General features: G+C 47.5%; 1 protein-coding gene across 3 annotated transcripts; it reads left to right on the plus strand.

The window, feature by feature from the left end:
- Positions 1-610: 610 nt before the first annotated feature.
- On the plus strand, positions 611-24251 carry ppp1r9ala (protein phosphatase 1 regulatory subunit 9A-like A). 3 transcript variants are annotated; one of them, XM_027027550.2, is made up of 20 exons: positions 611-758; positions 1297-3099; positions 12420-12552; positions 12640-12760; positions 13790-13894; positions 14421-14550; positions 15368-15523; positions 15701-15754; positions 16023-16252; positions 16347-16443; positions 16540-16639; positions 17192-17343; positions 17526-17820; positions 17957-18008; positions 18098-18169; positions 18468-18663; positions 20033-20077; positions 21034-21150; positions 22179-22367; positions 22677-24251. In XM_027027550.2, exons 2-20 carry the CDS (start codon positions 1336-1338, stop codon positions 22833-22835), a joined length of 4167 nt encoding a protein of 1388 aa, XP_026883351.2. In that variant the 5' UTR covers positions 611-758; positions 1297-1335; the 3' UTR covers positions 22836-24251. The 3 variants fall into 3 exon arrangements, with proteins under 3 accessions (XP_026883351.2, XP_026883353.2, XP_026883354.2); XM_027027552.2 differs by lacking the exon at positions 20033-20077 and having other exon boundaries at positions 22677-22835; XM_027027553.2 differs by lacking the exons at positions 20033-20077; positions 21034-21150.
- Positions 24252-24408: the final 157 nt, after the last annotated feature.

The raw sequence follows: 24408 nt of genomic DNA on the forward strand, positions 1-24408 counted from the left end.
TGCACTTCAATTACAGCACTTTCACCCTTAGACATAGCTGTGATGGACTTGATTCTCACTGCCACTCTGTTAAGGTGACCTCACATTACTAGATGCTCACACATTACACTGGTTTAAAATTTCATGAGTTTGCCCATGTATCATTCAGTTCAAATTTACTTGTATAGTACTTTTCATTACAGGTGTAATCACAAACCAGCTGTACATAGTTCAGAGTCCAATTACAAGGCAACATTAGCAAAGAAAAACTCCTTTCAGATCATGGAGAAACCTTGAGAGCAACCAAGACTCAAGTGTATCCCATTCTCTGGTAGACACCAGATATCACAAGCAAAAAATCAATGGGAGATAGGAGCCAATTTAAGAAAAGATGGGAAAATACAGTAATTAGTAATGTATTTTGCGGCGTAAAAGCGTCCAAAACGCCGCTTTTTGCGGTGTTTTATAAATAAAACGCGTTTCGTTTGAGAGGACATTTGACCACTTTGGCTTTCCATAAATCTTTGGCTTTCCCGGGCTTCCCTCCGCGGCCGGGTTCAGCAGCCCTGGAATGCGACCGTGCGCGCGCTCTCGTCGCGCGCCACACGGGCACGAGCGGCTGTGCGCGACAGGTTTGTCAGTACGTTTTTTTTTTAAGGATAGACGAAGGCAGGACGGGGAAGGAGCGATGGCGGTGGAGGAATGACAAGTTCGCCAGTGTGCTTTTTATTTCGAGGACACCGGGGAGACGTTGATTGCCGGTCGGCACCCGTTAGGAGGTGGGAGATTTCGGCTCGTCTTTGTACACGACTCGGTCACAGAAACTTGGCTACTTAGTTAGCAACTTTGGCCATGAACACCGGCTAATAATCATTCCCACTGCGACTTCATTTTCAGAAATAAAAAGTGTTTTATGGCTTTTTATGGTGATAGACCAGGCTTTCAGTGGTTAGTTTTATAGCTAATTTTGCCAGTTTTTGATGTCGAACAGTCGGATTAATGTCGTCTAAAACATTTGATTCATAGCTACGTTGGTTCATTAAACGATAACGTGTTTCGCCGCTTTGTAACTTTAATGAGGCAGAATCGGTGGAAGTTTTTTTTTTTTTTTTTTTTTTTTTCCTCTCGAAATATTGAGTACCTAACTTCATTGTATGCCTGCCTAAACTCGTCCATCTGAGAGGTAACCCAGCTAGCATAACCATACTGTAGTGTGTCGGCCCGACAGTAACTAATGTGGACTTGGCTCCAAATGGGCAGCAAAGACACACACACAGTGTGGCACCAAGTCTACAAACGGGTGTGTTTGCTTTGCAGATGACCGCCGTGTGAGATCTGAGCCGAAAGTGTGTGAAAATGATCAGTGCCGAGAGCAAAGGCGAGAGGACGCTGAGGAGTGCGTCTCCTCACAGAAACGCGTACAAGTCCGACTTCCACGCCATTAAGTGCTCTTTTGATGGGACTAAGCCCAACAGCGCCTCCAGGTCCTGTGCGAATGGAGCGAGTGACCCCCGGGAGGACACGAGGGGGCGACCGTTCGGCAACCGGGTGAACAAGATAAAAAACATTTTCCTGCAGTTGGACGGCCAGCAGCAGCAGGAGAGTCCGGACGCGAAACCCGCTCTAAAAACGGATGCGTCTCAGGTCTGCTCGCTGCCAAAGTTCCCAGCCGGCACGCACAAAAGTAGCGTGAGCAGCCCTACCGGCTTGGAGCCGCCGAGCTTGGAACGCGCCCCGAAGGGGGACGATGCCGAGATAGACAAAGCGGCTCTGGCGGAGAAGTTCTCGGTGACTAGAAAGCTCTTTGAGAGAGGTATAAAGGAGCAGCCCGCAGCGGAGTGGCCACCCCCTAGCAGGGCCCCCGGCCGCGGGCCCCAGGGGAGTCTGAGCGAGGAAAAAAGGGGCAGGAGATCAGTTGCAACTCCGGAAAATAGCAACCACAGCGTTGGTAAAGCAGATGGGCGCTCTACCTCACTGGACCGAGGGCTGCAGGAATGGGGTCAGGGGGAGGAAGACTCAAAACCGGGCAGTAAATTATCACTAAATGCAGGCCCCATGTCCCGCAGGCTGGAGCATTTGTTGACGGACAGTGATGTGGCTTCGTCTGAAACAGCGGAGAAGTTGTGTAGCCCTGTTGAAAGATCACCGCCACCAGCTCCTGGTCGCAGAAGCACTCCCAAACCAACCTCGCCTTTCAATGACCACTCACAAACACCAGCTGTCCCTAGTGATGATTGTAAATCGGTTAACTCCCCCCAAAATTCAGCCACACCGGGCAATGACGTTACATTCGAATCGGGCTCGCAGGTCTCTCCAGTGTCACACAAACCTCTCGCCCCCACGGCCAGAACCTGTGATGAACCTCCCTCTCTCTGTGACCCGTTCAGACGTTCGTCCTCGAGCAGCGCCGTTGTCAAACCACGTCCGCGTGGTGAGGAACACGACCCCGCTGGTCCTCCTCCCAAAGACCAAAAGGCTTTTGTCGGCAGTTTTTACAACCGGGTCAAGGGTCCTGACGTGTCTAAGAGTGAGCCGGGGGCGGACCGGCTCCCGTCAACCGACAGGCCGCTCCTGGAGTCCCCGGTGAGCCCAGACCCGGCGCGGGCAGGGGTGGTCCGGGCAGAGCTGGTGGTGGTCCAGAACGAGTCCTCTGAGAGCGACGAGGACAGGGTGGAAGAAGACGTTTTTGAAGAAGCGATCCTGGAGAAGGAAGCCAGCGCGGATACTACCCGGGGAGCTGAGAGTATATCCCCGTCAGTCCCAACGCCTCAGGACGCCTTGGAGAAGGGTGCAGAGGTCAGGGAGGAGCATGTGGGGGGACCGAGAGCGGAGCCGTTGGAAGAAGACAGCACTGGGCAGTACGATGAAGAGGAAGAGAGCGAACAAGAGGTCGGGGATGAAAGTGGCGAAGAGTCTCCGACATTTTATAGCTTTGAGAACGCGGCGTTTGTGGACGACAGGGACACGGAAAGCACTCGGGACAAGAGTGAGGAAGAGGAGGAGGAGGATGATGGTGACAATGATGAGGATGATGAGGAGTATGATGAAGTTCCTGGCCTCTCAGAGGATGAAGAGCTGTCTCCCAGGAGGACGATCCGATTCTCTACTGCACCAATACGGGTAAGAATGACGCACTGTTTATACTGCCATGTATGAAGCACCCGGTCACAAAAGCACACCAGTTATTGGCAGCTTGTGCCAGACTCTTCTGATCACACAAGTGCTTTCGTTTAGAAGCTGTTTGTTGAAAACATTCTATTGTTATGGCTTTGCAGCAGACAGAAACATTTGTCTGAGGTTGGAAATCAAAAGCACAGTGACGGTTTTAATTCTTTCTCTCTCTTTCATGTGTACTCACACTGGTCTGGATGCTTCAGCACTTTGTTTGGCATTTTTACCATGCAGCCAGCCAATTAGAAGACACTCGTGTGTTGAGATGAGTGCTGTTAGCTGGGCCGGACTCAGGCTGGCGTCCTCAAGTGTCTCAGGACGAGGGCCTGGCCTGCTTCAGGCTAGGGACACCTAATTGCAAATGTAATATTTATGCATATGTCGGATTTTATCTCCTGGCATGATGCGAGATAATCCAGAAATGTTATGTCACTGTTCCCATGGTGTAGGTTATTGTGCTGTAAAGTTATCAATGTGTTTTCCGTTGGGTACTACTTCTTCTCCATATAATGCATGCTTTTTATTGTGTGTGCGTGTGCGCGCGCGCAGTCGGGAATCGGGAAGATTTTTGGAGGGATTGAAAACAAGCACATGTTGGAACCTCTATTCCAGTTTCATCCGCGTGTGGGCTGAGGGCACAGAGGGCGGTGTGGCCGCGTGTGCCAACTCCAGCAGGGCATAGCATATGGCCCTGATTCACTCCGTGCCACTTCTTCCACACACAGGCTCTGCCCGTCCAATTCTCTCCAGCTCTGGGCAATTTTCCCGCCTGCTCCTCCGTCGGGAGCAAGGAATTCTGTCCTTGCTCACATTCCACCACTCTGGCATTCCTTTCACACTGGCCGTTAATGATCAACTCGGGTTTCTGTTTGTTCTTGAATGTTATGAGAATTAGGGGAGTCAAAGGCAACGGCAGGCGTGTGGTGCCAGACTGCAAGCAGGCACCTGAATCTGGGGGGGGCATTCCATATTAAACATGGGTGTGGTAAAGGGGGGGTGGGTGAGTGAGAGAGATCGTGTGTGTGTGTGTGTGTGTGTGTGTTTGTAGAGAATTGTGGGATGTATCTCTGTCAATCTTTCACTCAGAGACAGAAAAACAGATTTCACCGTGCACTAGACCGTAAAATGCATGTTTGCAGGAACATATGGGGGAGGGGGGGAAAAGCCTTTTGCTTCTCAGTTCACTAAATGTCACGGTACATCAATGGTACATAAACGTTCTATCTTGACAAAATGAGTTAAGATATAGCTGAGACCCATTTATTAAATGTATCTAACCATATTAAAACGTGTGTGTGCGGAGTAGGAGGCTGATCTGGGGTCAGCTCAAAGGGCCCATAGCTCCTCTGAGACTCCTCAGGAGTTGCACCTTGACTGGTGGTGTGGGGTAATAGGGCGAGGTTTCAGGAGGGCTCTGCTCAATTCCCCTTAATGAACAACTCTTTCCTCATGCTGGTGAAATACTTCAGTTACATTCTCTCATCACCTCTCTCCCGCTCTCTCTCTCACACTCATTCTCTCATTGTGAAACGCGGAGATGGTTGGTCTTGGAAGCAGCTCGTGTCCCAGCATGAGAGAGTTGCAGCATGACCATGTTTCAGCCCTCTGAAGGTAAACACTGTTTTATCACTGAGTGTTTGCTCAGAGCAGATTCAGCAACGTTGCAGAGTAGCAGTTGTGCAATTTTAACAGGAAAGCTCCAACGGTTGCTGATTGGCTGGTCGGGATGCAAGTGAATTTCATTAATGTTTAGTTTTGCATACTTTGACCAAGCCAATTTAGAGTCTGGGAGGTCTAGAAAGCTCCAGTAATGTTTAACATGGTCTTCAACATCTCAGCAACTCTGCCCTTGGGCCGCAGTAAAAAGCAGGGCTTGTCCTTGATGACAGTTGCTACCTCAGACTGCAATGAAAGGTGTAAGAGAAGAGCTGCGCGATATGGACCAAATAATCTAGTCACACATTGCAAATGTGATAATGCCTTGTAATACAAAAAAAACTAAAAAATATCTGAACACCACTTGATACACCACTTGATACAACATGGTTAAAGACTGGACTGGACTGGATTGTTGTGGGGAAAAATAAATGTTCTTTATTGGATTGTGTGGATGCTGTGATGGATAGAGAGGGAGACTCCGACGCCTGTTGGATTGCTAATTTTCATAGGGCAGCTTTCTATAACATCAGTGCTGATCCCACTGTTGTTGTGGCATCCTCAACACAAGCTGCTTTAAGGCCTTTTTAAAAAGATGTGGAAGTCTAGTCAAAGTAAACACGTAAACACTGCTGCCTGGCATTTCTCTTAAGTCACTGTTCTGTAGAGCCACTTCTTTTGTGCTGAATATCATTAGATAAACTGACAGGTGTCACAGGTATTTGTATTTACTGATTGGCGCAATTGCTGTCCGGTTGTCTGATGACAGTTAAGTGAAAAAATAAGTTAGTTAATTAGAGATCAATGAAACGCCTTTAAATCCTTCTGGACTTTCTGCTCTGCTCCTGAGCTCAGATAAGGGACTGAAGATTGGATGTAGATGTTTTGATATTCTGTAACTCTGTGTAATTGATTTGGTTGTGTTAAATGTTCGATTTAACGGTTAGATTTAAATGTTAGGCCTCAGATGTGGGACTGTTTAGGTTTGCGTGAATGTTTGAAACACACACACACACACACACACACACACACACACAAAGCTTGAGGTTCAGTGACTCTGTGTTCTTTGAATGTGGTGAAGAAGGTACAGTTCACTGGGGCATCCGGTACCTTTGTTACAGGCTCTCAATGCAACGTGTGTGTGTGTAACAGCGAGAACCTCACAGTAACAAAGAGAGCTTTTAATCACTGGGCAGTGGAGCTTAGAGTAATTGCTGCCCCCGACATGCCCGTAGCCTTCATGGCTGCCCAGTGCGGATAGCGAGGACCCTCTCTTCCATCTGTCCTAGCATGCCGCTTTACGTGGGACCATGCGAGCAGCACAGTGGGTTTGGTTACAGAGAACGTCCAAATCATGTTTTCGTGTAGCGCTTCTGAAGTGCCGTCGCAAACAGCTGCTTAATCTGGATGTTTGAAAATGTGTGCTTCCTGCGCTAAAAACACGTTATTGAAAACAAGCATAAGCTAAAAATATGGCATAGATTGAAAATATGAAGTATGAGCAAGAATTAGGTGTGATTGGATTTTACTTTTAACTGAAAGTTGGAAGAACTGTTTACAACTAAAGTTTACGTTTTATGTGTGTTGACTTAATCATGAACACATGGAAATTTGGCTCTAGCTGAGAGCTGGTAGTTTGGGTTAATGTGTTTATTAATTAGCACCGTATCTCATTTATACACAATAAACAAAATCTTATGTGCAGTGTTGATGCGGGTGTGTGAGCGTAACGAAGGCTGAAGTCAGCCACTCTACCTAGGACTCGAACCCAGGTCTCACAGGAGGTAAACGTGAGCTCTGACCACTGAAGAGCCAGAGCTCACGGTTAACCTTCCTTAGTGACGGCCTCCGTCACAGAGAGCAGCTGGGTGGGCCAATTTCAATACTAAGTCCTGTGTCAATGTTCCTCTACAACCTCATGCTAATTCCTGTATAGATCTCTAACACCTTATACATGTTCCTTATATGATTCAGGATTATGGTTCAAACATCTTATGTGCATACTGTACTTTAAATGCAGTTGTAGAATCATAAAATGCATAATTTATATAAAAAGCCCCTTGCAGTTGTTCTGTCACACTAATGTATATAAAATCTCACATACACCCACCCGCCCAACAGATGCAGAACAGGCTACTGTAATCCTCATACAGATCTTACTGGAGTCTTACACAGTCCCAGGCTGTGCAAGGTGTGTTCATCCTGTTTAGAGAACCAAACACTGTGTGCTTTTTTTATTTGGCTAACCCCTGGGTATTGTTGTGGGTCTACCTGAGGATATTGTTGCGTGTGTGTGCGCATGTGTCTCTCTCTCTTCCACGTACAACTCTCCTTCATTATAGTGCAACTCAAAATGGCAGAACTGCACCTGCTGCTATTCATAACTCCACCCACTCCATCCACTCCAGGAAGTTTGCTAACCTCTCCCAAAAGCCACATAAAGCTTGCTCGCTCGCTCACTCACACACTTAAGCACACACACACATGCACACAACATAAGGCGTGGTCACACTGGACACCCACAGGCAAAGTTTTACCAATATGAAATGTTACTGTGTGTATTTGATCAGACCCAGCGTGGGACGAACAACAGCTTGTCTCTCGGTCAGAGAAGAGGCGTCTGTGTCCGGCCTGCAGGGCGTCTAGTGCGCGCCTGGTCCTGCCTGGTCCTGCCCCTGTCTGTAGCCCAGCATGGCGGTGTAAAGAAGCCCTGATCGGGGGCCAGGATCCGCCGACACTGCTGATCTTAATCATGAGTTTGTGCTCGAGGTGTAAGTGATGCATGGCGCTGTGAGAGAGAGCTCTAGCTCACCCTGACAGGGTGAGCAGGGTGGGTGATGCAGGTCCCGCATCCAAGACCTAAAGAGGTTTTGCATGGTTGGAGTCTGTATGTTGGGAGGTGTGTGGCGGGGGGGTTAAGTGTATTTGTCTGGCCAGGTGCACATGTTCCCTCTGTAGCTCCTGTGCAGGTTAAGTGTGTGCTATATATTTAAGCTAGCACTCGCCACCATGCTCAGTCTCCCCCAACCTTGACTTGCCCCCATTCACGCCACACACTTACCCCTCACACTTTCAGCTGCTCTGCTCTGCCACAGCTCATCTAAGGTTTGGGCCTTCCAGTCTCCTCCTTACACTCACTTTACACACCTCTCTCTCTCTGCCTTCACTCCTCTGTTCTGGTGAGAGCTGAAAACAGGACCGGGGCACTTTGGGTGCCTCTTCCACTGGGTCTGTGTTCTACAAGGCCTGTTGTCTTTTCCATTTCCTTATCTCTTCTTTATCCTGTGGAATGTGTCTGAGCTTTCTACCCTCCCTTTCTCACTTCCTCTCTCTTTCAGTCCCGCTCTCCCTCATATGGCCGATTTGGATCCAAACACCTGGACGAGTGAGAGGTGTCCTAATTCCCTCCTTTTTCATCTCTTTGAATCATTGCCCTCTTCGTTTTCAGTTTCCTCTTGCTCTGTCGTTTTTCACGAACAGCAGGAATTTCCAGGAAAGTTCACAGAAAGTGAATTGCTTTCGAAGACGAGCAGTTGGGTTTGTTTTCTCTGACTGTGCACAAGCAAGGTTGAAATGCACAGAGAGACCATCATTTTGATTAGTGTCTTCCTGAATGTCCAAAAAATAAGCCTTGTACGTTTTGCCTGTAGGCAGGGTACATCTGCTAGAATGAGACGCTATCCGACAGGGAACATGAGTGCACGACCAAAAGCCTCCCTTCTTGTGACCTTGCAAATCCTCCACTGAAGGAGATTCTTCTTTCCAGCTTAAATTTATGTGTTGGATATATGCTGTAAGTATTTTTTTTTTTTAAAAAGGAAGAAAGAAAAGGAAATTTTAAAAAATCCTTCTTGGGAATTTGTTCCAGCCGCATGGCTTTGCTAATTACCACAAACCCGCAGGCAAAATGAATAAGTGACGCTTACTGGGTATGCAAAATCATGACAGGACTCTTTGAATGCAAATCTCCGCACATTCTGCGCAGTGTAACGGCTCAGAGCAATTGAGCAAATGATTCTCTCCCGAAAGCATGTTTTTGTTAAAAACCAAAAATCCTGAATCATGCAGGCTGCGTTGGTTTCCGGCTGGTCTGTCGGAGATGAGTTGTGGTAAGGACTGTTGGGAGCTGTGAGGTGAGTCTTGCATCACTCCGCTCTGTCGTTGCATATCTTATTACTCTAGGATTGTAACATGAGACATAGTAAGTTACACTCAGTATTGATGGGAGCACACACACACACTGTCTTATGTGGCTCCCAGTCATGAGCTGCGTTATGCGTTATCAGTGTGAAGTCAGTGTTGGCTTTGTATATAAGAGCCCTATTTCCCACAGAGATGACAGAACAGTCAGACTGTACCACTCCAGACTGCGTAAGAGTGAGTGTGGGCGACATGGTAGGGTCCAGCGATCTCCTTGCGCTCACACTTGGTTTCGGTTAGTTACTCCCATGGCTGCATTCACACTGCCAAATAACGCAGGCCGGTGCAGGTTGTCTCTCTCTCGCTGGGTGTGGGTGCATGTGTGACCGATGTTTTGGTTGGAATGATTTTGGTGGGTGCATGTGTAAGTGTGTAGGAGGAGCCCTTTGTAGTTGAAAATGAACAGTAACATGGAGCTGCAGAGGGAGGGCGTAGGAGGGGTGGTTCTCTGCTGTAATACAGTGGCTTCAGATCTGAACCAGATGGAGCTGTGACCCTTTTCAGCCACATCACAAATCTCAGGACAGCCGAGCACCCAGTGGAAGAGTCCCAGTAGGGTTGGCTACGGGAGCTCGGTGTTCTCCAGACCCTCACCCAGCTGCGACACAGCGGGTCCCTAGGGGTCCTGGACCTCCACAGTTCTGCACTGAGGGATCATAATAGCACGCGTCCGATTGGCTGTGAAAAGGGAAGACATCAGTTTGACATTTGCGTGCAGCTGCCTGATTGGCTGGAAGCAGATGGTGGACTTGTATAATGGTATAGTCCTCCACCTCACCTGAGCTCAGTTGATGTTTCTGCCTGTCCTGGGGATGAGGTGCCTCTGTGAGCCCGCTGCATTTAAACAGAGACCTGTGCCAGTGATGTCATTCACCTGTACACAGGGAGGCGGGGCCTGCCCTGATCAGTCAGACAGGGGTGTGTGAGAGCTCCATTCAAAGGTAACCGGAGCCCCTCTCTCCCTCTCTCGCATGTCCTCTTTGCCACACTTGTTCTCTGTTTTTCCCGTCTCCCTCCCTCTCTCCTTTAAGGAGAAACATTTCTTTCTGTGAAGACAGAGACTCAACGATTGGGTTACCGAAAAGAAAAAGAACATTGTTCCAGTTTACTGAAGTAGTCGGTGGCAACAGGAAAGCCGGATAGGAAAGAAAAGAAAAAGAAAGAGGGAGGAGAGGAGCCAAGCAAAACCACTGTGGTACTCCGAGCTCAGCCAAAGCCTGGGAACCATCAAATGCTCATATGCTCTGCTATTACCTTTTATCCACTTATAATAACAGGATTCTCCTTTCTCCTGTCTTTCTTGCTCCCTTCCCTCTCTTTTTTTTCTCTCTCTCCATCGCAATCACTCTTTCTCCAATACTCTGACTCACTTTCTTTCCCTAGCACCCTGCCCCCATGAAAATAACTTTTCAGTGTGGTTTTTTAGTAGTTAATTTCCATGTCATTGGAGACTGTGAAATTTTGCTTGTGCACTGGGAATTTACCTCAGGAACCAAAAGGACTCAGTCATAGCAGCCAATAGACGTTTACATGCAAGAGCCCTCAGCTGAAGTGTGTGTGTGTGTGTGTGTGTGTGTGTGTGTGTGTGTGTGTGTGTGTGTGTGTGTGTGTGTGTGTGTGTGTGTGTGTGTGTGTGTGTGTGTGTGTGTGTGTGTGTGTGTGTGTGTGTGTGTGTGTGTGTGTGTGTGTGTGTGTGTGTGTGTGTGTGTGTGTGTGTGTACCTAGTGGCCTGTCTGTGTCGTAACCTTGCTTCTGAATCCTGCCTGATGATGGGCTGAAAATGTCTTTGCATGTCCAAACTGGCAGCTTGATGACAGATGAAACTGAAGGAGGGCTTTTCAAGGGGGTGTGTGTGTCTGGAGGACACGCACCACTGGTGCATCGGGAGATTTCCTCCAAGGTCAGGAAACTGATTGGACCATATGATGATAATGATAGACTTATTTAGTGAAAGCTGGACTAGAAGCTGCCTGCCCCAACCACTATTAATGCTCATAGTTACAAACATAAGCACACAGACATCAGACAGGTTTCAGGTCTGTGGGTAAGCACCACACAAAGAGAGGTGTCTCTCTCTCTCTCTCTCTGTGTGTGTGTGTGTGTGTGTGTGTGTGTGTGTGTGTGTGTGTGTGTGTGTGTGTGCTCAAGCCCCAACATGATTGTGGAACTCCGCCACCAACTCTCAAGTGGAAATGTTTGACATTACATCATCCCTCTGTTAAGATTCCAAATAAACGCACTAATCCTAATTCTTCCTTCTCATTCCTGCCAGGTCCCCTCACACATTGCTCTTTCTCGCCTTTTGCTGCCTTTAGGTCATTTTTGGGATCTACCGTAGCACAACAGCTGGAGAGTGCTTTACAGATCAGATGCTTTTAGAGGAAGCAGGCGAGGGGGGGGAACGGGGGGATGCTGAGGTTTTTTTTTTTGTTTTGTTTTGTTTTTTTTTCTCTCTGTCTGAGTGGGCTGGAGGTCTGCTGGTGGGCACTGGCAGTGATTGGTGCCTTTACTGTAATCTGAAGAGTCTGTGTTTCTACAGATCTCGGCTCACGAAGCTTGTGTTGCCGGAAACCGATTGTGTTCTTATTCTGCGTGTTTCCAAGTACTGGGAGTGTTGAGAGCATGACTGGTCCATTAGAATGAGACAATGTTCCCAGTGTCTCCTGCACTGTGAGGTTTTTATAACAGTGTCGTCATTTCACAGAACGTTCCCTGCACAGGTGTAGAGAGCGGTTTAACCAGATACACGTGCAAAAACACACACGCACGCACACCTACGCAGTTGGCCCGGTGAAACGCAGTGTAGTCATACCATGTCAGTGACTGCTTTTCTTGAATGACTTCTGATTAATATAGATATGATGGTGATTCTGAGACACAGACTCACTTTTTCTTTTTCTTTCTCTCTCTGTTTTGCTCTCTGTGAAACAACCTCACAGCCATTCAATTTAGAGGTGTCTTGAGCATCACAGTAGTTCAGAGGCTGCTACACCAGTATGTGAGCTCTTCTGCTAAATCAGCCATACGTGCACCCTAAGCTGGGAGTGCTGCTGCGTTCGCCTGCCTCAGCTGCACACACCCAGGGGGCTAACACGTGCCAGGGAGTGGACACTGAACCGCCCCACTGTCCTGTTTTACTTACCAGCGTCTCATTACCTTTAGGGGGGTGTTGATGTGAAGGATCAGAGGTTTGACTTCACCGAGACACTGGGTGGAGCATTTATACCACGCATCTTATGTTTTGTAATAAATTATAGTAGTCATTCTTCAAGGTTAAAGGATGGCCTGAAATTAGGTTTAGGTTTCTATGAGAGAACATCCACTCTGCTTAAAAAAAAATCTAAAAAATCAAATGTCTGCAGTGCTAAGAGAGCTTCTTCTGAATAGATGGTGGTGTGCATCTGGTCTTCCAGGTGTTCAGCACCTACTCAAATGAGGACTACGACCGGCACAACGACGAGGTGGATCCAGTGGCAGCCTCGGCCGAGTATGAGCTGGAGAAGCGTGTGGAGAAGATGGACGTCTTCCCAGTGGAGATGGCGAAAGGTTGGCGCGGTTCCCTCAGCACGCGCTCCAGGAGCGTTCCGGTGACCCATGGGCGCTGACGATGGGACTCTCTGCCGCCCCCTGTAGGTGACAACGGGCTAGGCATCAGCATCATAGGGATGGGCGTAGGGGCCGACCAGGGCCTGGAGAAGCTCGGCATCTTTGTCAAGACCATCACAGAAGGCGGCGCAGCCGAGCGAGACGGCAGGTAGGACGTGCCGATGGCAGGGCCGCAGCTGTAACGCATGAATGCAGCATCACCTGCAGGGGGTGGTGGAGAGCAGGGTGCTTTTACCCGAGCGATGTTGTTGGGTTTTGACGGGGGGGGGGGGGTCACAAAGGGTTTGTGGGTTTGGCAAACAGCTTCCCCAAGTGCAGGACTGTACGGTTGTAATGCAGCCACTATATGGACCTCCAGGCCACAGCATAAACAAGGCCACTCGGGTTTTATTTATTTATTTATTTTTATCAAACTGATCAAAGGAATCTTTCTTCCGTCTGAAAGGACAAAGTCATGTTTAAACCCCTGCTCACATGTTGAAACCACCCAAAAAAAAACATATTTCCCTACAAGGGAGCTAGGATCAGATCTAGGATCAGATCAAATGTCTTTGTCATAAGTTTTTTAAATGTATTTATTTGGGGGGGGGGGGGGGGTTGAAGGGTTTGTTAACCACTCAACCCTGCAGATAAAATCTCCCATAAATGGGGCCCAAGAAGACGTGATAACTACATATGGGGTTGCCTAACACGGTCTTACAAGACCGTGTGTGTGTGTGTGTGTGTGTGTGTGTGTGTGTGTGTGTGTGTGTGTATGTATGTATGTATGTATGTATGTATGTATGTGTGTGTGTGTGTGTATATATATGTATGTATATATATATATATATATATATATATATATATATATATTAATATATATATGTATGTGTATATATATATATATATATATATATATATATATATATATATATATATATATATATATATATATTAATATATATATGTATGTATATATATATATATATATATATATATATATATATATATATATGTGGTGTGTGTTTTTTGTTTTTTTTTTTACTTAAAAGAATAAGTATGAAGAATGTTGTGCTTGCTTTACTCCTTTGTTCAGTAAATTTTGTAAAATATTGCCAGGTATGTTAACACTACTGATTGTATATGGCGAGTTCCTAACAGCCCTGCGTAGTGACCGTTGCGTTGGTCTCCTGTCCAGGATCCAGGTGAACGACCAGATCGTGGAGGTAGACGGCATCAGCCTGGTGGGTGTGACGCAGCTGTTCGCTGCCACCGTCCTCAAGAACACCAAGGGCACTGTCAGGTGAGGCCGGGGGAGGGGCATGGTCTGTACACTCTAAGCAGAGGGGCACTGCACAAGTTTGTTGCCTGGGAGAGAGATGGGGATGCGGCCGAAGTCTCCTTCATTGGCGATCCCCCCCTCATGGAATTCTCGGAGCGTTTCGGCTACGCTCCAGGCTGCCATGGTGATCCACGGCGCACTGCTCGCTATGGTAACGTCTGACCACAGGCAAATGATGAACACACAGGCCCAGTCCAGGGTTGCTATAGTGAACAAGGCTGCATTGTTTGCCCTGTTATATGGCATTAAGGATTCAGTCACCCAGCAGGTCGTGGCACAGAATTACGGACGTAGGCACACAGTCTCACACACCTCCGCATGCAAGTTTGCACCAACGGCAGTGTCACTCCTTACATGCGCGCACACACACTCTCTCATTTGCATGTACGTTACCCCTTGTACATGCTGGCACTCCCACATTTATGCTTGCGGCCCTAAGCCATGCCCCGGCTCCCGCCTACTTACCCCTGAGTGGCGGCATCCGCAGGTTCCTGATTGGCCGGGAGAAACCAGGAACGCAGAGCGAGGTGGCGCGGCTGATCAGTGAGACGCTGGAGCAGGAGAGACACCAGCGGCAGCACGGGAGCGAGGATCCGTATGAACAGTCCACAGAGGAGGTGAGTGAGCAACCCCCACCCAGCCTCGGGTCAGCCTGGAGTGGGTCCTGTGTTGGAGCTCAGGCCCACACCAGCAAGACCCGAGTTCTGGAAACTCATCTCAAGTGAGGCAGGCGTGGCAGGGGGTCACTCAGGATCTCAGCCGGGGTTGATTTGTTGCTGTTGTCTGGCTGTCTTTACCTGCGTGGACGGTGCCTGACTGGTATATGCAGGGCTTTGGTTTGAGATGAGTCGGAGGGTTGCTTCGTAGTTGGAATGGAAGGTAAATATTTTGCGTGGTGCTGTAAATTTGAATAGGGAGTGACAGGTTTGGGAGAACAGAACTGGCGCTGTGTGACGTTGCTGCCACACACACGGCTCTGTCCCGTGCAGATATGTAAATTATGCAAAGCATATCAGCAGCAATCCATGCTTTTCTTTTTCCTCGAGCATTGTTGGATGAACTACAGGCTCTGAGCTGCCAGGGTGTTCTGGGTCTCCACTTTACTCATCTTTGGCCTAGTGGCTTCAGTTACAACTATTTACTATTTACACCAAGTTGTTTACTGTTTTAAGTCGAGTTGTCAGGTTTTCATTTGGTTTTTAATATTTAGAATACTGCATCAGCCTGTGTAGCCTGTTGCAACAGGTAGGAAGTACATTTCCTGTACATAAAAACAGTGAATTCACAGTAAGTGGCTAGTTGAGTCCGCAGGGTTTTAACATTCTGAACTTTCCCCTCTGGGACTGATTCACTTCCTGTCTGATTTACTAGGAAACGCCAGTGGCCCCGCCCGGCCAGTTACCCACTTGAGTCGTCACTGTGTGTCTGTTTCAGGATGAGCATTACGAGGAGGACGAGGAAGAGGAAGAGGGCATCGTGAGCTCGAGCTTTGGCAAGAGGGCAGAGCAGCTGTACGATTTGCCCGAGAGCGAGGGCATGTTCCTGCCTTCAAACATGGACACGGTTCAACTCAGCTTCAGATTCAAAGAGGTGTCAGAATTCCCTCCGCAGGCCAATTCAGCACCCTGATAACGTTATATGAGAGTTACATTTAGTTCTTCAACTTTGTCTGCTATATTTGATGTGATGACGCATGAAGTTCAGATGTTTTGACAGATGGAAGGTGAGTTGGTCCTGTGATTTGACTTGACTTTCTCAATCACCCAGCTCCAGAAAAAACACAGCATAGCCGAGACGGAACTGGAGCAGCTCCGAGAGAAGGTACAGCATGTCCACGGTTTGTCTGACATGTTAACATTCATGTTACTGAGATGCATGTGCATCCAATCCCACTGTCTAGATTGTCTTGGGATGTAGCTCGTTAAGAACTCAGCAATGCAGTTCTGGTTCAGTGGTCTGGAATCTCTTAGCATGTTGTGCACTTCCGAGAGCATAGTTTGGAATTCTTCTTGGAGATGCATAACTTGGGGAAGAGTTTGGAATTGCAGAGCAGGCACTTGTTCCGACTCTGAGCGGTTCTGTCTTTTAGCTGAGGGAGGCGGAGAAGCAGCAGACCACATGGGTGGAGAAGGAGGTGCAGCTGGAGAAGAGCATGGATGAGAACTCTCAGAGGATCTTGTACATGGAGAAGAGCTGGCTGGAGACCCAGGCCCTCTGCAAAGCCCTCAACGAGGAGCTGGCTGACACGCAGTGCCAGCACGAGGCCATGGACAGAAAGTACACCAAAGCCAAGAAACTATTGAAAGACTATCAGCAGAAGTGAGTGTGGTCTGCGCTGCGCTGTGGACACAGCATGCATGGATGCGAGCTCCGACCTGCACTTGTTTTGACCTGTCGTTCCTCCATCCTGCAGAGAGGTGGAGTTTACGAAGAGGGAGGAGGAGCTGAAGAAAGCTCTGGAGGAGAAGGACGCCTGGTACCAAGAGCAGCTAGAGAACCTCCAGCAGAGGGTGAGGACAGACTTGTTCTGTGGCTGTCCCAGACAAGCTCCGTGTCAGTTTAGCTTACCTTGTGTTTTTCTCTCTCTCCCTTTCTCTCGTTGGTAGGTAGCAGTCCTAGAATCCTGTGGCAGGCCCCTGGTCTCCGCAATAGAAAGCAGGAGTGATGCAGATACAACGTTGGACAATAAGTCTTCAGACTTCCTGGGTAAACAGGCCAGGACAGAGAAGAGAAGGCGTAATGTGCCTTCACAAACAAGCCTGCTTCTCTGTTTTGAAATTTACCAGGTCACATCAAAACCATCCCAACACTTGGTTTTCCCCAGTAACAGATTACTGTTGCCAGCCCTGTAATTTGAGTGGAACAGTGCTGATGATGGAATAAGATCGTCGTAAAGTATTCGATTCCGTTATTTACATTTATATTTATCTGTACATGTACCTCCTTCTTTATACTTGTGTGGACATCATACCCACATCTATGGTATTATTATTAAAACCAGTATTTGTTTATGGTTGTACCACTGTATTTAAGATTGCATATTATTGCCATGTGAATAGGTATGACTGTAAAAACCAAACAAAAACATCCGGACTACAGAACTGGACTGACACAACCCATCTGTCCGTCGTCCCCTACAGCTTCTGTTAGTGCTGCTGTCCTGAACTCAAACGCGTGGGATACAGGACCAGCGTATGGCTCACCGGTTCATTGGTCATGTCGTCGTAGTCATCATCCAATGTACCATCTTGTTCTCAGAGGCTGACTTGAGAGACGCTGTCCCTGAGACCGAGCTTTTGGACAGCAGCGCCCATCGGGCCAAAGGTCAGCTGGCCCAGAAAGCCCGGCGGCAGCGGCCATCACGCAACAAACTCCGAGAGGGCGTTGGCTCGCCGTCGTCCCCTCCACAGGTCAACAATCTCTTTCCCCCCCCCCAAAAAAAAGAAAAACTGTAGAACCGTGTGATGCGTTAATGAGCAGTGCCAGCAATACTGTGAATGTCTGCACCTCAAATAAATGATTTATTAGTTATGGGAATTTTTGTATATTGTGCCTTTGTACCTTGGAGGTTGAGTCTTTACTCTGTCTCTAGTTTGAAGAGGAGTCCTCTTCTAGTCTCGAGATCCCTCCCCACCGTAGGAGGTCATTTCAGGAGAGTCTGTCCCTACCCGTGTCCTACCCAGAGAATGGACAGACGGCCGAGCCCAGCCCAGGCCAGGCTGTGGGCGGGTCCAAAAACACAGAGCTCTCTGCCATACCCACACTCTCGCCCCCTGCAGACAGCGCGGAGATCCCCGTCTTCTCCCCACCCAAAGACTCCTCCCCCTCCGGCTTTCTCAGAAATGTCAAAAAGAGAGAGTCCAAAGGAAAAAGCAAAGAGGTTAAAGGTAAATGCATTTTTAAAAAGGTTTTGTTAAAGGCCAACAGCGACTTTCTGACAGCAGGCAACCGAAGTTCTCCAGCTTCTCTGCACGTTTGTTAAATTTGTCGTGTTCCCATCTGACTTTGTCGTCTTTACTCTAGACGAGTCTGGCGACGGGGCAGCAAAATCCAAAAGGCGCTTCCCAGATTTTGGGTAGGTGCCGTAAACACCCGGCAGGGTGCGTGTTGTGTCCGGAGGAGCGTGACGAGCTCCCTCTCACCCTGGCGTCTCTTCTCCTCTAGTGGCCTCCGGAAGTCTGGAGGCAAAGGAAAGAAGCACGACAAAGAGTCCAAGAGGTCCTCTCTGGACAGCAGGTGGGTGGAGCCGTGTATCTGCACCCCCTCAGAATGCTGCTTTACTGCCCCCTGGCTGTGCACTGACACTACTGCACATGGAATGCCTATTACTTCTCCCAGATCGAGCACAAGCCTGAAATTCAGTCTAATTTTATATATATTTATATATTTACTACTCACTACTGTAAGATGTTTGTATACTAGTGCATCCCATTCGAAGTCCGTACCGCTTGTTTGTTAGTATTATGAGTACCGTTAAATGACACTGGCCTCGGTGTGTGACACAGCCTGTGTTTGCCCCTCCTCTCGTGAGCAGGGGCTCTGCAGAGCTGCTGGACGAACGCGGGGCCGACGTCTCGCCGGCCGAGTCACTGACGTCCATCCCCACCTGCATGCCCTTCTCTTGGTTCGGTGACAAGGAGAAGGAGCGCGAGCCGTGCGCATCCTCCAGCAGTCTGACCAACACCGTCGCCCACCCTGAGCCCAGTGACCAGCGCGACTGCAAGAACAAGGTGTGCGCCGCAGTCCGCCCCACCCAGGTGCCACTGGCCAATCACGGTTTAGGAGACTGCCGCTTGGCACAAGTGGCCTGATCTTGTATGTCAGAGGAGAGCTATATTCTCCTAATCTGTGTTGGGTAAAACAAAGTGTGACCCACACTTGTTTTCCTTAGCTGCAGTCATTAAGACTGATTGATTGACTGACTTCAGAAGTAGTGTACAAGTAAAACAGGAATACCCAGTTACCTGTAGAATCACACTAAGATTGCTGGGTAGAAAAGGTATAGCAACCAATAGAACATAATGAAATGAAACACAAAACAGACATTTCTGACTCAGTGTGAATGACCTAAATGCAATGGAGCATTTTTTCTTAAATGCACTTAAGTAAAGGTATTACAATTTCAAAATAGTCAAAAGTACAAAACCATAACCTCTGCTTAAGTACATATGGCTAGTTAACACTCAACCTCTTGTGTAAACACAGTACCCTTCCGTGGTTATTTCTGTGCCAGGCTGCAGTTGTGAAGGAATGTAATGGATTGCTAGATTACACCCAAGTGTTGGCCCAAAGCTGCTGGCGTTCCCTCATCCTACACTCTTTGTTGTTTGGAGAGAAGAGGCAAAAACTAGGTGGCAAAATGAGGTTCAAAAGAAATTTCTAAGATGCAAAATGGGCCATCAGGGGGGATCTAAAGGCATGCCACAAAATTGGTAACCATAGAAACATTAACAGAAGAAAATATTATTTCCCTTCATACTGGTGTCCACACATTTCCTGTTTTTGGAGCTTTTCCAAATATAGTGTGAGGGGGTTTAGAGGTTTTGACTTCACTGGCCAGTCCTAGAGAACTCCTTAATGCTTGTTTGGAGGAGTTTCTGCTGGTGTATGGGAACAAGACTGATTAGTTACGGTACGTGAGTATTTTCACCCCCTCCCCAAAGCTATCCGACACTGTTAAACAGAGAGATAAGGAGGACTCTGGGTGGAGAAAAGGAGAGTGAGAGGGATAAGGAGAAAAGTGAGAAGAAGGGATGGGGAGAAAGAGCATGTTGGAGGAGGGAAGGTAGATGAGAGGGAGGAATGGGAAGATGGATGGAGAGAGAGAGGGAGGATTCACAGGCCCAAGCCTCCGAGAATGAGCCTTCACGACGCGTCTGCTCAGGTAGCCTTGACTAATTCAGCAGGTGGCCGGGCACCTTCGTGCTGCATGGGGACATCAAGGCCGAGCCAAAGCTTCGGAAACCGGATCTGCGCGCTGACGTGGATGCCTGCGAACACCGGGCCTTGTTTTCTTGGGTTTTCGGAAACGTATGGGAAGAAGCTCTTCCCGTAATTACCCTGATGCCGTCACTGACTTGCATCCCTTTTTCCAAACAGAAAAACCTCTCCTGGTCCTCTTTGTTCAGTCCGTCCTTAGATTTGGTACAGTATGTTTCTCCCAACGCATAGACAATTGGTGTCCGATTTTCTAGGTCAAATCTAACACAATAGTCATAGAGGAGTGTTCAATATTCCATACTAATAAGATTGTGTCTCGATGTGTTGGGTGTTAATCTGTGCATGCCACTGGGGGTGGGCGCCTTCTCACATAGTGAACTACTCTCCTGTTCGTGCCTGAACTTGTGTACCTACTGAAATGCGTTTTCTTGCATGCACACTCTACCTCTTAACAGTGCCGTGTTTAGTGCTGTTGCAGTGATTTAGAGTGGGATCGGACCTTTTGCGTTTCCATAGTAATGCGGCCTGCTGTGTCCCTCTGCCTTGCCTTGATGCTGTAGTGATTTGTTTTTTCATGTCATCACACTTGGATTTTGCGATTAGACATAGAATAGTTGCCACATGACCCGCTCCTGCTGCTAAGTTCTGTATGCCGGGCGATCCTGAACGTGACCTCCTGTAGTCCTGACATCTCTGCAGTCCTGAATGTGACCCCTCTGTAGTCTGTGCTGGCCCTGTCGTACTTCTAAAATACTTGCTGCGTCAGATTCTTGAAACGTGTCTTTATGGAAAGTCTGCAGAAAGACGGATCCAAATTTGAGGTCATTCACACACACTCCCATGCGAACTCGGGGTCTAGAAGATCTTTCTGCTTGAATCTACTCAGTTTCAAAAATATACCAGCTCAGCATGAAATGTAATGACCCCTATACTAATGATTAGGAATGTTTTGACTTTGGAAAACCATTTAGTTATCGTTTTTTCAGGGCCAGCATGTTTCAACAGATTGGGTGTTTTTCACTGCAGGCAGCCCTACACTGCATGGAAAAATGCCTGCTCTCCTTTACATTTAAGATACTGAGTCAAGCCATTACAAAGGGGGTGTGTCTCTGTCTGTGTCTGTGTGCGTGCGTGCGCTTGTGTTCTTCCACTCGTTCCAGAGCTGGTCGATTCTAGATGATGTAAGTCCTGCCAGTCCCAGGTCAGAATTAGCAGGGCTAGTGGCCGAGCCCAGCCTGTCAGGCCGTGCCCACACTCTAACCTTCTCTTCTAGCGAGGTGAGTGGCTCCCAGCAACCCCACACCCACATGCTGCCTGGGCTCCTGCTCTGTTTTGTACCGAGCAGAACAATAAAGGTTATGCCGAAGGTCAAGAATTGTCTGAAGCAAGGGAAGTTTCCCGCCCCTCTCATTATGAGTGTGGCCATAGTTCCTGCTGTGGGGCTATTTTTGGTCTGAAGTCTGAATGGGGTATGAGTGCACGCTTTGTGAGGCTGGTGGAAATGGCACCGGCTGCTGTGATGGCGTAGACCGGCTTGGACTGCTGTGCCAGTCTCTTCTTCTGTTGGCTGTTGCACCTTTTATCCTTCAAATATATTCCTGTATGTTTTCTTTGATTTCTCAATGTTTTGTGACTTCTCAGTGAGCTGTATGTTTGCATGTCCTTTTTAAATCCTTGTGGACTCTTGCGTGTCACGTAAGAGGAGATGACAACGCGCTCGTATGGGCACTATAAAAGGTCCTGCTGTATGGTGTGAGTGCGTGTGTGGATGCAGACGTGTTCTGCCGCTCAGGCCAAGGTAGTGCAGAGATGATCCAGTCTCCCTGCAGGTGGCGGGAATGGCACGTCTTTCTATGCTTTGGCTGCTCTCGAATCCTGCTAATGCTGCAGTCACAGCTGCACAGAAAAGTCTGGAATGATCGCTGCCCTGAATCTCGACTTGCAGGATTTGTATGTCAATTACAATATGTAGTTTTATTATATAGTGTTTAATATAGTGTTTTTGTCCATACTGGGCAGCCCAGCTTAAAACAGCTTTTCCATTGCTACAGTGATAAACTGTTCCCTAGCCAGTTATCTGCCTACATCTTTTTTTTGGATTCCTTTTTTGTTTTTCTAATATAACGATATTTATCACAAAAATGATATATTGACATTTTACTTTTCCCCTCTCTTTCATTTCTAATCACTACTGCTCCAATTCCAGCATTAGGCTGGTGTGTGTGGAGGAGGGGGGGGTCTATCTATCTATCTATCTATCTATCTATCTATTTATCGTTCTGTCGTTCATGTATTTATCCTGTAGACACTGGACGATGAGCCTTGCGCTGCGGGGAAGGACTACCAGTGGCAGACCCGCCCCGTCTCCGAGTGGACCACGCAGCAGGTCTGTCATTGGCTCATGGGCATGAATATGGACCAGTACACCGCCGAGTTCACGGCCAAGGGTGTTGATGGACAGCAGCTAATGAACCTGGACAGCGACAGACTCAAAGTGGGTGGATCCTGGCTTCTCTTCTAATTAAACATGTTCATGTGATGCACCGTGATGTTGCACTCATTTGTTAAGGTGTTTTGTTGCAAGAAATGTGGTTTTGTACCATTCACCTTCAAGCTTGGCTGGAATTCCAGTCTTTAGCAGACTGCATCATTAGCTCCTGTAGGTCCTCTGGTAGAGTAGGTAGAGTGAAGCACTAGTAACCACAGGCTCACGGGTCAGGCCGCACACTTCATGTTGATAGATATGTAAGCCACTACACATAGAGTACACGTAATTCTCTTTTGAAACACATTTCTGTTTCAGGGACTTGGCGTTGCTAGCCAAAGTGACCGTGCCATGATTAAGAAGAAGCTGAAGGACATGAAAAAAGCACAGGAAAAACTGGAGAAACAGCGCGAGAAACGGGAGAAAGAAGCAAGACGAAGCGGGAGACTGCCAGCCAACAGTGATTCCGTCTGCTGAGGCTATTGTGTACTCTCTCTCTAGGTCTCTGTCTTCCCCTCTTTTTTTTTTTCTCTCCCATTCTTTCTTGCGCTCTCTCTCCTTCTTCCTTCTTTGAAGCCCCGACACACACTACTGTTGAGCAGGACCATGGTGACCGTGCTTTGTGCCTGGGCTGTGGGCGGTGTGCTCTCGGTGAGACATGTTTGCCCGGTCGGCATGACCCTCTCAACATGGAGTCGGTCCGTCATGCGTTGCCGAGGCAGAACGTGCATAGGGAGGGTTCTGTCATTTTAGCTTCTCTTCCAAATGCTCTGTGGCACTCTAATGTGGAGGGGGGAAGCACACCACCACCACTCATAGCTTGAGAGCAAAACATTTAAAATAAGCAACATCCTTGCAGATCCTTCACCTTAGGCCTTACTGCTCAGGGGCAGACGGCAGCCACGTGCTCTGTCCTTCTACTCCCTCATAGCCACGCTCAACCTATTAAAGCACGAATGCAGGGGAAAAACAGATTTCTAATTCCCATACACCATTATCTGTTGTACTGGTCTGACAAGACTGAAACCCTTTTGGGGGCCAGATGCATCGGTCAGAGAACTTTACTAGACAGCCTCTGGTGTGACATTTAGATTAATGTCATGTCGTTGTGCTGATGTTAGCAGACCAATTTGATTTTTACTGTATCTTTTGAGCACACAAAGTATTTTAAGGGAATGAGATTTATGATTTAGACAAAGTTGGTTATTTTCAAACTTAAATGCCACTAAAATTGTGGAATGAATAATGCTTTAAACATTTTATATCTATTTTTTAAGTGCAAGTGTGTCCTGTGGTTCTGTATAGATCTATTTTTGCTGGAGGTTTGTATAGTCAATGAGTGGAAGCACTAGGGTGACATTGGTTTTAAATGTACAAATGTTTTATACATCTATTAACTAGCATAGCTTTAAGTAAAGGAAAACAAACATTTATTGGTTTCACTTTTGTATAAATTTTCTACTGAGTAGAATAGCGCTAAGGTTAATTGACAATTTTGCAAATTCTAAGAAAGCAAAAGTACAATTTTAAGACGTTGCTGCAGCTTCTGTTTGACTGCACTGGTTATGGGTGAGGCTTTCTTACTGGGCTAGTTGCCCATGTTCTGTACATCTTTTGTATCTTGCTGATTTTGTTTCTTCTTTTGAGAAGGGAACGTGTAGTCTGGGTGAAGAGTTGTTACTCATTTTCATTTCCTCACGTGATTCGACTTTGCCCGACTGATCCTAAATGTGGGCCGACCTAGTGGCTCACCCCTGGTAGTTTGTCTTGTTGTATAAATGGATTGTTTTGATTGGCTACCAGTCCCTCACCTGACCAGACACACATTCCTGTAGCCAATCATATCTCTGGTACAAATGTATAAGCTGCAGCAATAAATTCATTTTAAGATGGCTTTTTCATTGTGTCTTGTGTTTTCAGGACTCGAATAGAGCAGTAACTTTTATAGAGTACTTTTTTTTTTACAATTATTTGAGTCACTTTTATGACTATTTTGGGTCTAGTAATCAGTCAAATTGGCAGTCAAAAAAATTAAATACTGACCCTTTTT

Source organism: Electrophorus electricus, chromosome 2, assembly GCF_013358815.1.
Source record: "Electrophorus electricus isolate fEleEle1 chromosome 2, fEleEle1.pri, whole genome shotgun sequence".
NCBI lineage: Eukaryota > Metazoa > Chordata > Actinopteri > Gymnotiformes > Gymnotidae > Electrophorus > Electrophorus electricus.

What these genes read in the sequence shown, in the direction of transcription:
- ppp1r9ala (XM_027027550.2), top strand. Translation starts at nt 1,336, where the DNA reads ATGATCAGTGCCGAGAGCAAAGGCGAGAGGACGCTGAGGAGTGCGTCT. An exon ending in GCAGCCGAGCGAGACGGCAG is followed by an intron (nt 12,761 to 13,789) that starts GTAGGACGTGCC and finishes TCTCCTGTCCAG; the next exon opens with GATCCAGGTGAACGACCAGA. An exon ending in AGCGCGACTGCAAGAACAAG is followed by an intron (nt 18,664 to 20,032) that starts GTGTGCGCCGCA and finishes TTTTCCAAACAG; the next exon opens with AAAAACCTCTCCTGGTCCTC.